The sequence below is a fragment of the Panulirus ornatus genome, chromosome 55, assembly GCF_036320965.1.
Source record: "Panulirus ornatus isolate Po-2019 chromosome 55, ASM3632096v1, whole genome shotgun sequence".
In the NCBI taxonomy this organism is placed as follows: Eukaryota; Metazoa; Arthropoda; class Malacostraca; order Decapoda; family Palinuridae; genus Panulirus; species Panulirus ornatus.
The window spans coordinates 12,755,285-12,768,410 of record NC_092278.1 but is presented as its reverse complement, the minus strand read 5'-3'; the positions used below and the strand labels follow the sequence as shown (position 1 = coordinate 12,768,410).

The window sequence follows — 13,126 nt, the reverse complement described above, 5'->3', positions numbered from 1 at the left end:
GAGACGAGACTCTCACTTGTTAGCAGATGATATGGTCCCTAACCGTTAAGGGGAAAAACGTTGCCACCTGCGAGGCATAAGATAAAGCCCCCTATCCACAAGGCAGGACATGAAGCCCCAAGAAATGAAGCAGATGAAAAGTTATTTTTTTCGAAGCATAACAAAGATTCTTAAGAAACGAGCACAACAAAATCGTACTTTACCACAAGGTCTATGATAAGAGATTTATGAAAAAGAGAAATGTCTCTCCCATTTGGAAACAGGAAAAACCTCTCAGCTGTGAGGTATGTGTAATTCCTGAGGCAAATATTAAGGTTCTTACTAGTCGGGCAGATGTTCCTAAGGGGGAGGAAGCTGATGTTACTACCAGTGTGGCAGAAGATGAAGGTCGCCGTATCCTTAAAGTTGAGGGCAGTTTTCTGTGTCAGCACTCGATACAGACGAGGCTCTCATCTGTGAGACTTTGGACAAGGTATTGTGTGTCTGACCACACTGGCGAAGGCTCTTACCTGTGAGTGTGAAGACGGAGAGTTCGCTAGAAAAGGTGGAGAGGAAGCCAGCGAGCTGGCAGAGTGGGGAGTTCCTCCAGAAGGCATCGTAAATGAAGTACACTCCACGGTAGCTGACGTCGACGGCGGCGATGATGAGCAGGTACAGCCCCATGCACAGATCCCCCAGCGCCAGGTTGGTGATCAGGAAGGAGTGTACCTGTGGACGCGTCCAAACTCCATCACTTTTGTCCCATTGTCTAACTTTTCTTCCCATCCTCCTCTGTCCATAACCTCTGTATCTCTCATGGGGGAAACCTCGACGTGCATTACAATTCTTTTATGAACTTCGATATCTTAGTGAATCCTAAAGTATTATGCACTTAAGAAGAAAATGAAGACAGTGTCTAACACTGTATGAATGTAATGGATATGATTCTAATGAATATGTTAATGTAATGATGATAATAACATGACAAGCAGGGATGATGGCAAAAAAAGGTAATTCTGATAACCACAGCGACAGGAATGATTGTACTATCGATATAGATAATGATAAACCAAGAAATCCTATCTGAACACTAGCAACAACCTGACCCTCCCACCCTGTAGGGAAGTGTAGCTCTCGTATCCAGAGGGACAACACCTGCAGCTGGTGTCTTCACTGACCAGTTCTCGCTGGTCGATATTTCTGTTCCTAATCTCTCTCTCAAGCCCACGGTCAAATTTTTCCAATCGTTACTGAAGAGATGAATACATACATAGCGGCAAATGCTAGCTATACATTCGGTAAAATCGTTCTTTACTTCATTAATATAAATGTTATTATCGTTATCATCTATTCATTTATTATTATTATTATCATTTTACTTTGTTGCTGTCTCCAGTGTTAGTGAGGCAGCGTAAGGAAACAGACGAAAGAATGGCCCAACCCACCCTCATACAAATGTATATACATACACGTCCACACACGCAAATATACATACCTATACATCTCAGCGTATACATATATATACTCACACAGACATATACATATATACACATGTACATACTTCATCCTGTCTGCCTTTATTCATTACCATCACCACCCTGCCACACATGAAATAACAACCCCCTCCCCCTCATGTGTGCGGGGTAGCGCTAGGAAAAGACAACAAAGGTCACATTCGTTCACACTCAGTCCCTAGCTGTCATGTATAATGCACCGAAACCATAGCTCCCTTTCCACATCCAGGCCCCACACAACTTTCCATGGTTTATCCCAGACGCTTCACATGCCCTGGTTCAATCTACTAACAGCACGTCGACCCCGGTATACCACATCGTTCCAATTCACTCTATTCCTTGCATGCCTTTCACCCTCCTGCATGTTCAGGCCCCGATCACTCAAATTCACTCCATCTTTCCACCTCCAATTTGGTCTCCCACTTCTCCTCATTCCCTCCACCTCTGACACATATATCCTCTTTGTCAATCTTTCCTCACTCATTCTCTCCATGTGAACAAACCATTTCAAAACACCCTCTTCTGCGCTCTCAACCACACTCTTTTTATTTCCACACATCTCTCTTACCCTATTATTACTTACTCGATCAAACCACCTCACACCACATATTGTCCTCAAACATCTCATTTCCAGCACCTCCACCCTCCTCCGCCCAACTCTATCTATAGCCCACGCCTCGCAACCATATAACATTGTTGGAACCACTATACCTTCAAACATACCCATTTTTGCTTTCCGAGACAATGTTCTCGACTTCCACTTATTCTTCAACGCTGCCAGAACTTTCGCCCCCTCCCCCACCCTGTGATTCACTTCCTCTTCCATGGTTCCATCCGCTGCCAAATCCACTCCCAGATATCTAAAATACTTCACTTCCTCCAGTTTTTCTCCATTCAAACTTACCTCCCAATTGACTTGTCTCTCAACCCCACTGTACCTAATATTCATGCTCTTATTCACATGTACTCTCAGCTTTCTTCATTCACAAACTTTACCAAACTCAGTCACCAGCTTCTGCAGTTTCTCACACGAATCAGCCACCAGCGCTGTATCATCAGCGAACAACAACTGACTCACTTCCCAAGCTCTCTCATCCACAACAGACTGCATATATGCCCCTCTTTCCAAAACTCTTGCATTCACCTCCCTAACAACCCCATCCATAAACAAATTAAACAACCATGGAGACATCACACACCCCTACCGCAAACCAACATTCACTGAGAACCAATCACTTTCCTCTCTTCCTACACGTACACATGCCTTACATCCTCAATAAAAGCTTTTCACTGCTTCTAACAACTTGCCTCCCACACCATATATACATAATACCTTCCACAGAGCAACTCTATCAACTCTGTCATATGCCTTTTCCAGATCCATAAATGCTACATACAAATGCATTTGCTTTTCTAAGTATTTCTTACATACATTCTTCAAAGCAAACACCTGATCCACATATCCTCTACCACTTCTGAAACCACACTGCTCTTCCCTAATCTGATGTACATGCCTTCACCCTCTCAAGCAATACCTTCCCATATAATTTCCCAGGAATACTCAACAAAATCATACCTCTGTAATTTGAGCACTCACTTTTATTCCCTTTGTTTTTGTGCAAAGGCACTATGCAAGCATTTCGCCAATCCTCAGGCACCTCACCATGAGTCATACATACATTAAATAACCTTACCAACCAGACAGCAATAGAGTCACTCCCTTAACTGATAAATTTCCACTGCAATACCATCCAAACCCGCTGTCTTGCAGGCTTTCATCTTCCGCAAAGATTTTACTACCTCTTCTCTGTTAACTAAATCATTCTCCCTAACCCTCTTACTTTGCACACCACGTCGACCAAAACACCCTATATCTGCCACTCTACCATCAAACACATTCAACAAGCCTTCAAAATACTCACTCCATCTCCTCACATCACCACTACTTATTATCACCTCCCCATTAGCCCCCTTCACTAAAGTTCCCATTTGTTCCCTTGTCTTACCCACTTTATTTACCCCCTTCCAAAACATCTTTTTATTCTCCCTAGAATTTAATGATACTCTCTCACCCCAACTCTCATTTGCCCTCTTTTTCGCCTCTTGCACCTTTCTCTTGACCTCCTGCCTCTTTCTTTTATACATCTCCCACTCATTTGCATTATTTCCCTGCAAATATCATCCAAATGCCTCTCTCTTCTCTTTCACTAATAATCTTACTTCTTCATCCCACCACTTACTACCGTTTCTAATCTGCCCACCTCCCACGCTTCCATGCCACAAGCATCTTTTGCACAAGCCATCACTGTTTCCCTAAATACATCCTATTCCTCCCCCACTCCTCCTAAGTCCTTTGTTCTCACCTTTTTCCATTCTGTACTCAGTCTCTCCTGGTACTTCCTCACACAAGTCTCCTTCCCAAGCTCACTTACTCTCACCACTCTCTTCACCCCAACATTCTCTCTTCTTTTTTGAAAACCTCTACAAATGTTCACCTTCGCCTCCACAAGATAATGATCAGATCTCCAGTTGCACCTCTCAGCACATTTACATCCAAAAGTCTCTTTCGCACGCCTATCAATTAACACGTAATCCAATAACGCTCTCTGGTCACCTCTCCTACTTACATACGTATACTTATGTATATCTCGCTTTTTAAACCAGGTATTCCCACTCACCAGTCCTTTTTTAGCACATAAATCTACAAGCTCTTCACCATTTCCATTTACAACTCTGAACATCCCATGTACACCAATTATTCCCTCAACTGCCACATTACTCACCTTTGCATTCAAATCACCTATCACTATAACCCGGTCTCATGCATCAAAACTACTAACACACTCACTCAGCTGCTCCCAAAACACTTGCCTTTCATGATCTTTCTCCTCATGCCTAGGTGCATATGCACAAATAATCACCCATCTCTCTCCATCCACTTTCAGTTTTACCCATATCAATCTAGAGTTTACTTTCTTACACTCTATCACATACTTCCACCACTCCTATTTCATGAGTAGTGCTGTTCCTTCCCTTGCTCTTGTCCTCTCACTAACCCCTGACTTTACTCCCAAGACATTCCCAAACCACTCTTCCCCTTTACCCTTGAGCTTCGTTTCACTCAGAGCCAAAGCATCCAGGTTCCTTTCCTCAAACATACTACCTATCTCTCCTTTTTCTCATCTTGGTTACATCCATACACATTTAGACACCCCAGTCTGAGCCTTCGAGGAGGATGAGCCCTCCCCACGTGACTCCTTCTGTTTCCCCGTTTAGAAAGTTAAAATACAAGGAGGGGGGGGTTTCCAGGCCCCTGCTCCCGTCCCCTTTAGTCGCCTTCTACGACATGAAGAATGCGTGGGAAGTATTCTGTCTCCCCTATCCCCAGGGATATATCATTATCATCATTATTATTATCATTATTATCATTATTATTATTATTATTACTATTATTATTATTATTATCATTATTATCATTATTATTATTACTATTATTATCATATTATTATTATTATTATTATCATTATTATTATTATTATTATTATCATTATTATTATTATTATTATCCCTGGGGATAGGGGAGAAAGAATGCTTCCCACGTATTCCCTGCGTGTCGTAGAAGGCGACTAAAATGGGAAGGGAGCGGGGGGCTGGAAATCCTCCCCTCTCGTTTTTGGTTTTCCTGATGAAGGAACAGAGGAGGGTACCAAGCGAGGATATTCCCTCAAAGGCTCAGTCCTCTGTTCTTAACGCTACCTTGCTGACGCGGGAAATGGCGAATTGTATGAAAAAAGAAAAAGAAATATTATTATTATTATTATTATCATTATTATTATTATCATCAATTCTAAATTTTTCTTGCTAGTAATCGAAAGTCACATTGAAGGTAGCAGTTCTCTTGGAATCATCTGTAAAGTGCAAAAGACAATTACTGCGTTCTATTTTGGCCTGCTTGATTCCGATAGCATTTCCCCAACTGCTCTCTCTCTCTCTCTCTCTCTCTCTCTCTCTCTCTCTCTCTCTCTCTCTCTCTCTCTCTCTCTCTCTCTCTCTCTCACACACACATCTCAGCTCACACGTACTGCTATTTTCACTTTCATTCACCGTGACGCTTGGATTCATTTTTGGAATGAAGCCTTTTACTGTTTGTGTCGTGTTCCAGTCCCTATTACAGTTGGGCAGAGTGCATCTAAGTGCCGTTCTCCATGCTCTCTGTCTGGCACACACACTGGAACACTTAGTTCCACGATATTTTTGTCCGTTTGTCAAAAACTTTACACCGCTTGAACATTTGCCGACGTCCTACCTTATCTACAACCTGCTCTTTCCCCCCTTCCAACAACTACACGGCCATATACCCACATTAGAAGCCTTGATATGTCGTTGCAAGAGACGTAAAACCCAGGTGGTGACAGTGGGACCCGAGGAGCTAAGATAGATCCAGCCGCTGGACGAGTTATCAAAGAGTCACTGGTTACGGTCGACGTCTCCCACAGACGCAGCAGTTGTCGACACACATCCTGCTAACAATATTAGGCTCAAACATGTGGGCCGCTCACACTGACTGGCCTCGCCACCTCCTCCTTACTCTCCGATGTCCTCAGCTGGGACGACCATTCATGTGATGTCGACGACAAGCCAACACCTCACATTAGCTGCAGATACGTCACGCTAACCTCATGGTTGCTCACAAGTCATGCCTCAGGGTTGGTCGACCTCATCAAGTCATGATACCCTCAGGGTTGGTCGACCTCATCAAACCATGATACCCTCAGGGTTGGTCGACCTCATCAAGCCATGATACCCTCAGGGTTGGTCGACCTCATCGAGCCATGATACCCTCAGGGTTGGTCGACCTTATCATGCCATGATACCCTCAGGGTTGGTCGACCTCATCGAGCCATGATACCCTCAGGGTTGGTCGACCTTATCATGCCATGATACCCTCAGGGTTGGTCGACCTCATCAAACCATGATACCCTCAGGGTTGGTCGACCTCATCAAACCATGATACCCTCAGGGTTGGTCGACCTCATCAAGCCATGATACCCTCAGGGTTGGTCGACCTCATCGAGCCATGATACCCTCAGGGTTGGTCGACCTTATCATGCCATGATACCCTCAGGGTTGGTCGACCTCATCGAGCCATGATACCCTCAGGGTTGGTCGACCTCATCAAACCATGATACCCTCAGGGTTGGTCGACCTCATCAAACCATGATACCCTCAGGGTTGGTCGACCTCATCAAACCATGATACCCTCAGGGTTGGTCGACCTCATTGAACCATGATACCCTCAGGGTTGGTCGACCTCATCAAACCATGATACCCTCAGGGTTGGTCGACCTCATCAAACCATGATACCCTCAGGGTTGGTCGACCTCATTGAACCATGATACCCTCAGGGTTGGTCGACCTCATCAAGTCATGATACCCTCAGGGTTGGTCGACCTCATCAAACCATGATACCCTCAGGGTTGGTCGACCTCATTGAACCATGATACCCTCAGGGTTGGTCGACCTCATCAAACCATGATACCCTCAGGGTTGGTCGACCTCATTGAACCATGATACCCTCAGGGTTGGTCGACCTCATCAAACCATGATACCCTCAGGGTTGGTCGAACTCATTGAACCATGATACCCTCAGGGTTGGTCGACCTCATCGAGCCATGATACCCTCAGGGTTGGTCGACCTCATCGAGCCATGATACCCTCAGGGTTGGTCGACCTCATCAAACCATGATACCCTCAGGGTTGGTCGACCTCATCAAACCATGATACCCTCAGGGTTGGTCGAACTCATTGAACCATGATACCCTCAGGGTTGGTCGACCTCATCAAACCATGATACCCTCAGGGTTGGTCGACCTCATCAAGCCATGATACCCTCAGGGTTGGTCGACCTCATCAAACCATGATACCCTCAGGGTTGGTCGACCTCATTGAACCATGATACCCTCAGGGTTGGTCGACCTCATCAAGCCATGATACCCTCAGGGTTGGTCGACCTCATTGAACCATGATACCCTCAGGGTTGGTCGACCTCATTGAACCATGATACCCTCAGGGTTGGTCGACCTCATCAAACCATGATACCCTCAGGGTTGGTCGACCTTATCAAGTCATGATACCCTCAGGGTTGGTCGACCTCATTGAACCATGATACCCTCAGGGTTGGTCGACCTTATCATGCCACAGTACCCTGAGTGCTGCTCGATCACATGAGACCATGGTACTCTCAGACTTGGTCGATCACATTGCCACATTACCTTCAGGCTGGTCGACCACATTGTCACAATACCCTTAAGCTGGTCGATCACATGAAACCATGGTACTGTCAGAGCTGGTCGATCATACTGCCATAATACCCTCAGGCTGGTCGATCACATGAAACCATGGTACTCTCAGAGCTGGTCGATCACATTGCCACAATACCCTCAGGCTGGTCGATCACATGAAACCATGGTACTCTCAGAGCTGGTCGATCACATTGCCACAATACCCTCAAGCTGGTCGATCACATGAAACCATGGCACTCTCAGAGCTGGTCGATCACATTGCCACAATACCCTCAGGCTGGTCGATCACATGAAACCATGGTACTCTCAGAGCTGGTCGATCACATTGCCACAATACCCTCAGGCTGGTCGATCACATGAAACCATGATACTCTCAGAGCTGGTCGATCACACTGCCATAATACCCTCAGGCTGGTCGATCACATGAACCCATGATACCCTCTGGGCTAGTCGACTATATGAAGCCATAATACCCTCTTAGCTGGTCGATCATATAGCCATAATACCCTCAGGATTGGTCGATCACATGAAGCCGTAATAGCCTTTGGACTGGTCGACCACATGAAGCCGTAATACCCTCTGGGCTGGTCGATCACATCACCATAATACCCTCTGGGCTGGTAGACCACATGAAGCCATGATGTCCTCTGGGCTGGTAGACCACATGAAGCCGTAATACCCCCTGGGCTGGTAGACCACATGAAGCCATGATACCCTCTGGGCTGGTAGACCACATGAAGCCGTAATACCCCCTGGGCTGGTCGATCACATCACCATAATACCCTCAGGGCTGGTCGATCACATGAAGCCATGATGTCCTTTGGGCTGGTCGATCACATCACCATAATACCCCCTGGGCTGGTAGACCACATAAAGCCGTAATACCCTCTGGGCTGGTAGACCACATGAAGCCATGCTGCCCTCTGGGCTGGTAGACCACATAAAGCCATGATACCCTCTGGGCTGGTCGATCACATCACCATAATACCCTCAGGGCTGGTCGACCACATGAAGCCATGCTGCCCTCTGGGCTGGTAGACCACATAAAGCCATGATGCCCTCTGGGCTGGTCGATCACATCACCATAATACCCTCAGGGCTGGTCGACCACATGAAGCCATGCTGCCCTCTGGGCTGGTCGACCACATGAAGCCATGCTGCCCTCTGGGCTGGTAGACCACATGAAGCCGTAATACCCTCAGACTGGTAGACCACATGAAACCATGATACCTTCTGGGCTGGTCGACCACATGAAGCCGTAATACCCCCAGGGCTGGTCGATCACATCACCATAATACTCTCAGGGCTGGTCGATCACATGAAGCCATGATGTCCTCCGGGCTGGTCGATCACATCACCATAATACCCTCAGGCTGGTAGACCACGTGAAACCATGATACCCTCTGGGCTGGTAGACCACATGAAGCCATGATACCCTCTGGGCTGGTAGACCACATGAAGCCATGATACCCTCTGGGCTGGTAGACCACATGAAGCCATGATACCCTCTGGGCTGGTAGACCACATGAAGCCATGATACCCTCTGGGCTGGTAGACCACATGAAGCCATGATACCCTCTGGGCTGGTAGACCACATGAAGCCATGATACCCTCTGGGCTGGTAGACCACATGAAGCCATGATACCCTCAGGCTGGTAGACCACATGAAGCCATGATACCCTCTGGGCTGGTAGACCACATGAAGCCATGATACCCTCTGGGCTGGTAGACCACATGAAGCCATGATACCCTCTGGGCTGGTAGACCACATGAAGCCATGATACCCTCTGGGCTGGTAGACCACATGAAGCTATGATACTCTCTGGGCTGGTAGACCATATGAAGCCATGATACCCTCTGGGCTGGTCGACCACATGAAGCCATGATACCCTCTGGGCTGGTAGACCACATGAAGCCATGATACCCTCTGGGCTGGTCGACCACATGAAGCCATGATACCCTCTGGGCTGGTAGACCACATGAAGCTATGATACTCTCTGGGCTGGTAGACCACATGAAGCCGTAATACCCTCAGACTGGTAGACCACATGAAGCCATGATACCCTCTGGGCTGGTAGACCACATGAAGCCGTAATACTCTCAGGCTGGTAGACCACGTGAAGCTATGATACCCTCTGGGCTGGTCGACCACATCACAGTGAGTACATATCGACACATGTAGTAAAAAGTGATCACAAAGCCAAGATATTGTGGCAGAGAAGTTAAGATTGCCCTTGAAGCTGGTCATGTCCTGTGCCCACCAGTAGATAGATTCATGACTTAAAGGAACAGTACAAGTAACATGAGACCTTCCTTCATGATAAAGTCATGCGTAACACACTCATGCATAATATTGTAAGGTCATGAGTAACACAGTAAGGTCATGCGTAAGTCATGCGTAATATAGTGAGGTCATGCGTAACACAGTAAGGTCATGCATAACACACTCATGCATGATGTAATAAGGTCATGCATAACACAGTAAGGTCATGGATAACACACTCATGCATGATGTAGTAAGGTCATGCGTAACATAGTAACGTCATGCGTAACATAGTAAGATCATGCATAACAGTTATGCGTAATATAGTAAGCTCATGCGTAACACACTCATGCATAATATAGTAAGGCATGCGTAACGCAGTAAGGTAATGCGTAACAGTCATGCATAACACACTCATGCATAATATAGCCAAGCATAACACAGTAAGGTCATGCGTAATATTCATGCGTAATATAGTGAGGTCATGCGTAACACACTCATGCATAAGATAGCAAGGTCATGCGTAGCACAGTAAGGTCATGCGTAACAGTCATGCATAATATATTAAGGTCATGTGTAACACACTCATGCATATTATAGTAGGGTCATGCATAAGACAATAAGGCCATGCGTAATGTAGTAGGATCATACGTTAGGCCATGTGTAACAATTCTTCTGGGTTTTTATATGAGGTGATGACAAGCAGTGGTGATATGAGAAGGATATGGAGGGAATATTTTGAAGGTTTGTTGAATGTGTTTGATGATAGAGTGGCAGATATAGGGTGTTTTGGTCGGGGTGGTGTGCAAAGTGAAGGATTAGGGAGAATGATTTGATAAACAGAGAGAGGTAGTAAAAGCTTTGCGGAAGATGAAAGCCGGCAAGGAAGCGGGTTTGGATGGTATTGCAGTGGAATTTATTAAAAAAGGGGGTGACTGTATTGCTGACTGGTTGGTAAGGTTATTTAATGTATGTATGATTCATGGTGAGGTGCCTGAGGACTGGCGGAATGCTAGCATAGTGTCATTGTACAAAGGCAAAGGGGATAAGAGTGAGTGCTCAAATTACAGAGGTATAATTTTGTTGAGTATTCCTGGGCATTGATTGAGAGGGTGAAGGCATGTACAGAGCATTAGACTGGGTAAGAGCAGTGTGGTTTCAGAAGTGGTAGAGGATGTGTGGATCAGGTGTTTGCTTTGAAGAATGTATGTGAGAAATACTTAGAAAAGCAAATGGATTTGTATGTAGCATTTATGGATCTGGAAAAGGCATATGATAGAGTTGATAGAGATGCCCTGTGGAAGGTATTGAGAACATATGGTGTGAGAGGCAAGTTGTTAGAAGCAGTGAAAAGTTTTATCGAGGATGTAAGGCATGTGTACGTGTAGGAAGAGAGGAAAGTGATTGGTTCTCAGAATGTTGGTTTGGGGTAGGGGTGCGTGATGTCTCCATGGTTGTTTAATTTGTTTATGGATGGGGTTGTTAGGGAGGTGAATGCAAGAGTTTTGGAAAGAGGGGCAAGTGTGCAGTCTGTTGTGGATGAGAGAGCTTGGGAAGTGATACAGCGCTGGTGGCTGATTCGTGTGAGAAACTGCAGAAGCTGGTGACTGACTTTGGTAAAGTGTGTGAATGAAGAAAGCTGAGAGTAAATGTGAATAAGAGCAAGGTTATAAGGTACAGTAGGGTTGAGGGACAAATCAATTGGGAGGTAAGTTTGAATGGAGAAAAACTGGAGGAAGTGAAGTATTTTAGATATCTGGGAGTGGATTTGGTTGTGGATGGAACCATGGAAGCGGAAGTGAATCATAGGATTGGGGAGGGGGCGAAAGTTCTGGGAGCGTTGAAAAATGTGTTGAAGTCGAGAACGTTATCTTGGAAAGCAAAAATGGGTATGTTTGAAGGAATAGTGGTTCCAACAATGTTATATTGTTGCGAGGCGTGGACTATAGATAAAGTTGTGCGGAGGAGGGTGGAGGTGCTGGAAATGAGATGTTTGAGGACAATATGTGGTGTGAGGTGGTTTGATCGAGTAAGTAAGGAAAGGGTAAGAGAGATGTGGTAATAATAAGAGTGTGGTTGAGAGAGCAGAAGAGGGTGTTTTGAAATGGTTTGGTTACATGAAGAGAATGAGTGAGGAAAGATTGACAAAGAGGATATATGTGTCGGAGGTGGAGGGAACGAGAAGAGGGAGACCAAATTGGAGGTGGAAAGATGGAGTGAAAAAGATTTTGAGTGATCGGGGCCTGAACATGCAGGAGGGTGAAAGGCGTGCAAGGAATAGAGTGAATTGGAACCATGTTGTATACCGGGGTCGACATGCTGTCAATTAATTGAACCAGGGCATGTGGAGCGTCTGGGGTAAACCATGGAAAGTTTTGTGGGGCCTGGATGTGGAAAGGGAGCTGTGGTTTCGGTGCATTATACATGACAGCTAGAGACTGAGTGTGAACGAATGTGGCCTTTGTTGTCTTTTCCTAGCGCTACCTCGCGCACATGCGGGGGGGAGGGGGTTTTCATTACATGTGTGGCGCGGTGGCGATGGGAATTAATAAGGGCAGACAGTATGAATTATGTACATGTGTATATATGTACATGTCTGTGTGAGTATATATATGTATACGTTGAGATGTTTTTTTATTATTATTATTATACTTTTCGCTGTCTCCCGCATTTGCGAGGTAACGCAAGGAAACAGACGAAAGAAATGGCCCAACCCCCCCCATACACATGTATATACATACGTCCACACACGCAAATATACATACCTACACAGCTTTCCATGGTTTACCCTAGACGCTTCACATGCCTTGATTCAATCCACTGACAGCACGTCAACCCCGGTATACCACATCGCTCCAGTTCACTCTATTCCTTGCCCTCCTTTCACCCTCCTGCATGTTCAGGCCCCGATCACACAAAATCTTTTTCACTCCATCTTTCCACCTCCAATTTGGTCTCCCTCTTCTCCTCGTTCCCTCCACCTCCGACACATACATCCTCTTGGTCAATCTTTCCTCACTCATTCTCTCCATGTGCCCAAACCACTTCAAAACACCCTCTTCTGCTCT

General features: G+C 45.8%; 1 protein-coding gene across 1 annotated transcript in view; it reads right to left on the bottom strand.

Annotated features, from left to right (window-relative positions):
- Positions 1-13,126, bottom strand: part of LOC139765732 (uncharacterized) — a 556,217-nt gene that overhangs the window by 98,962 nt on the left and 444,129 nt on the right. Inside the window, exon 29 of the mRNA XM_071693548.1 lies at positions 510-708. Within this exon, the coding sequence (XP_071549649.1) occupies positions 510-708 (199 nt within the window). The remainder of the gene's footprint in view (positions 1-509; positions 709-13,126) is intronic.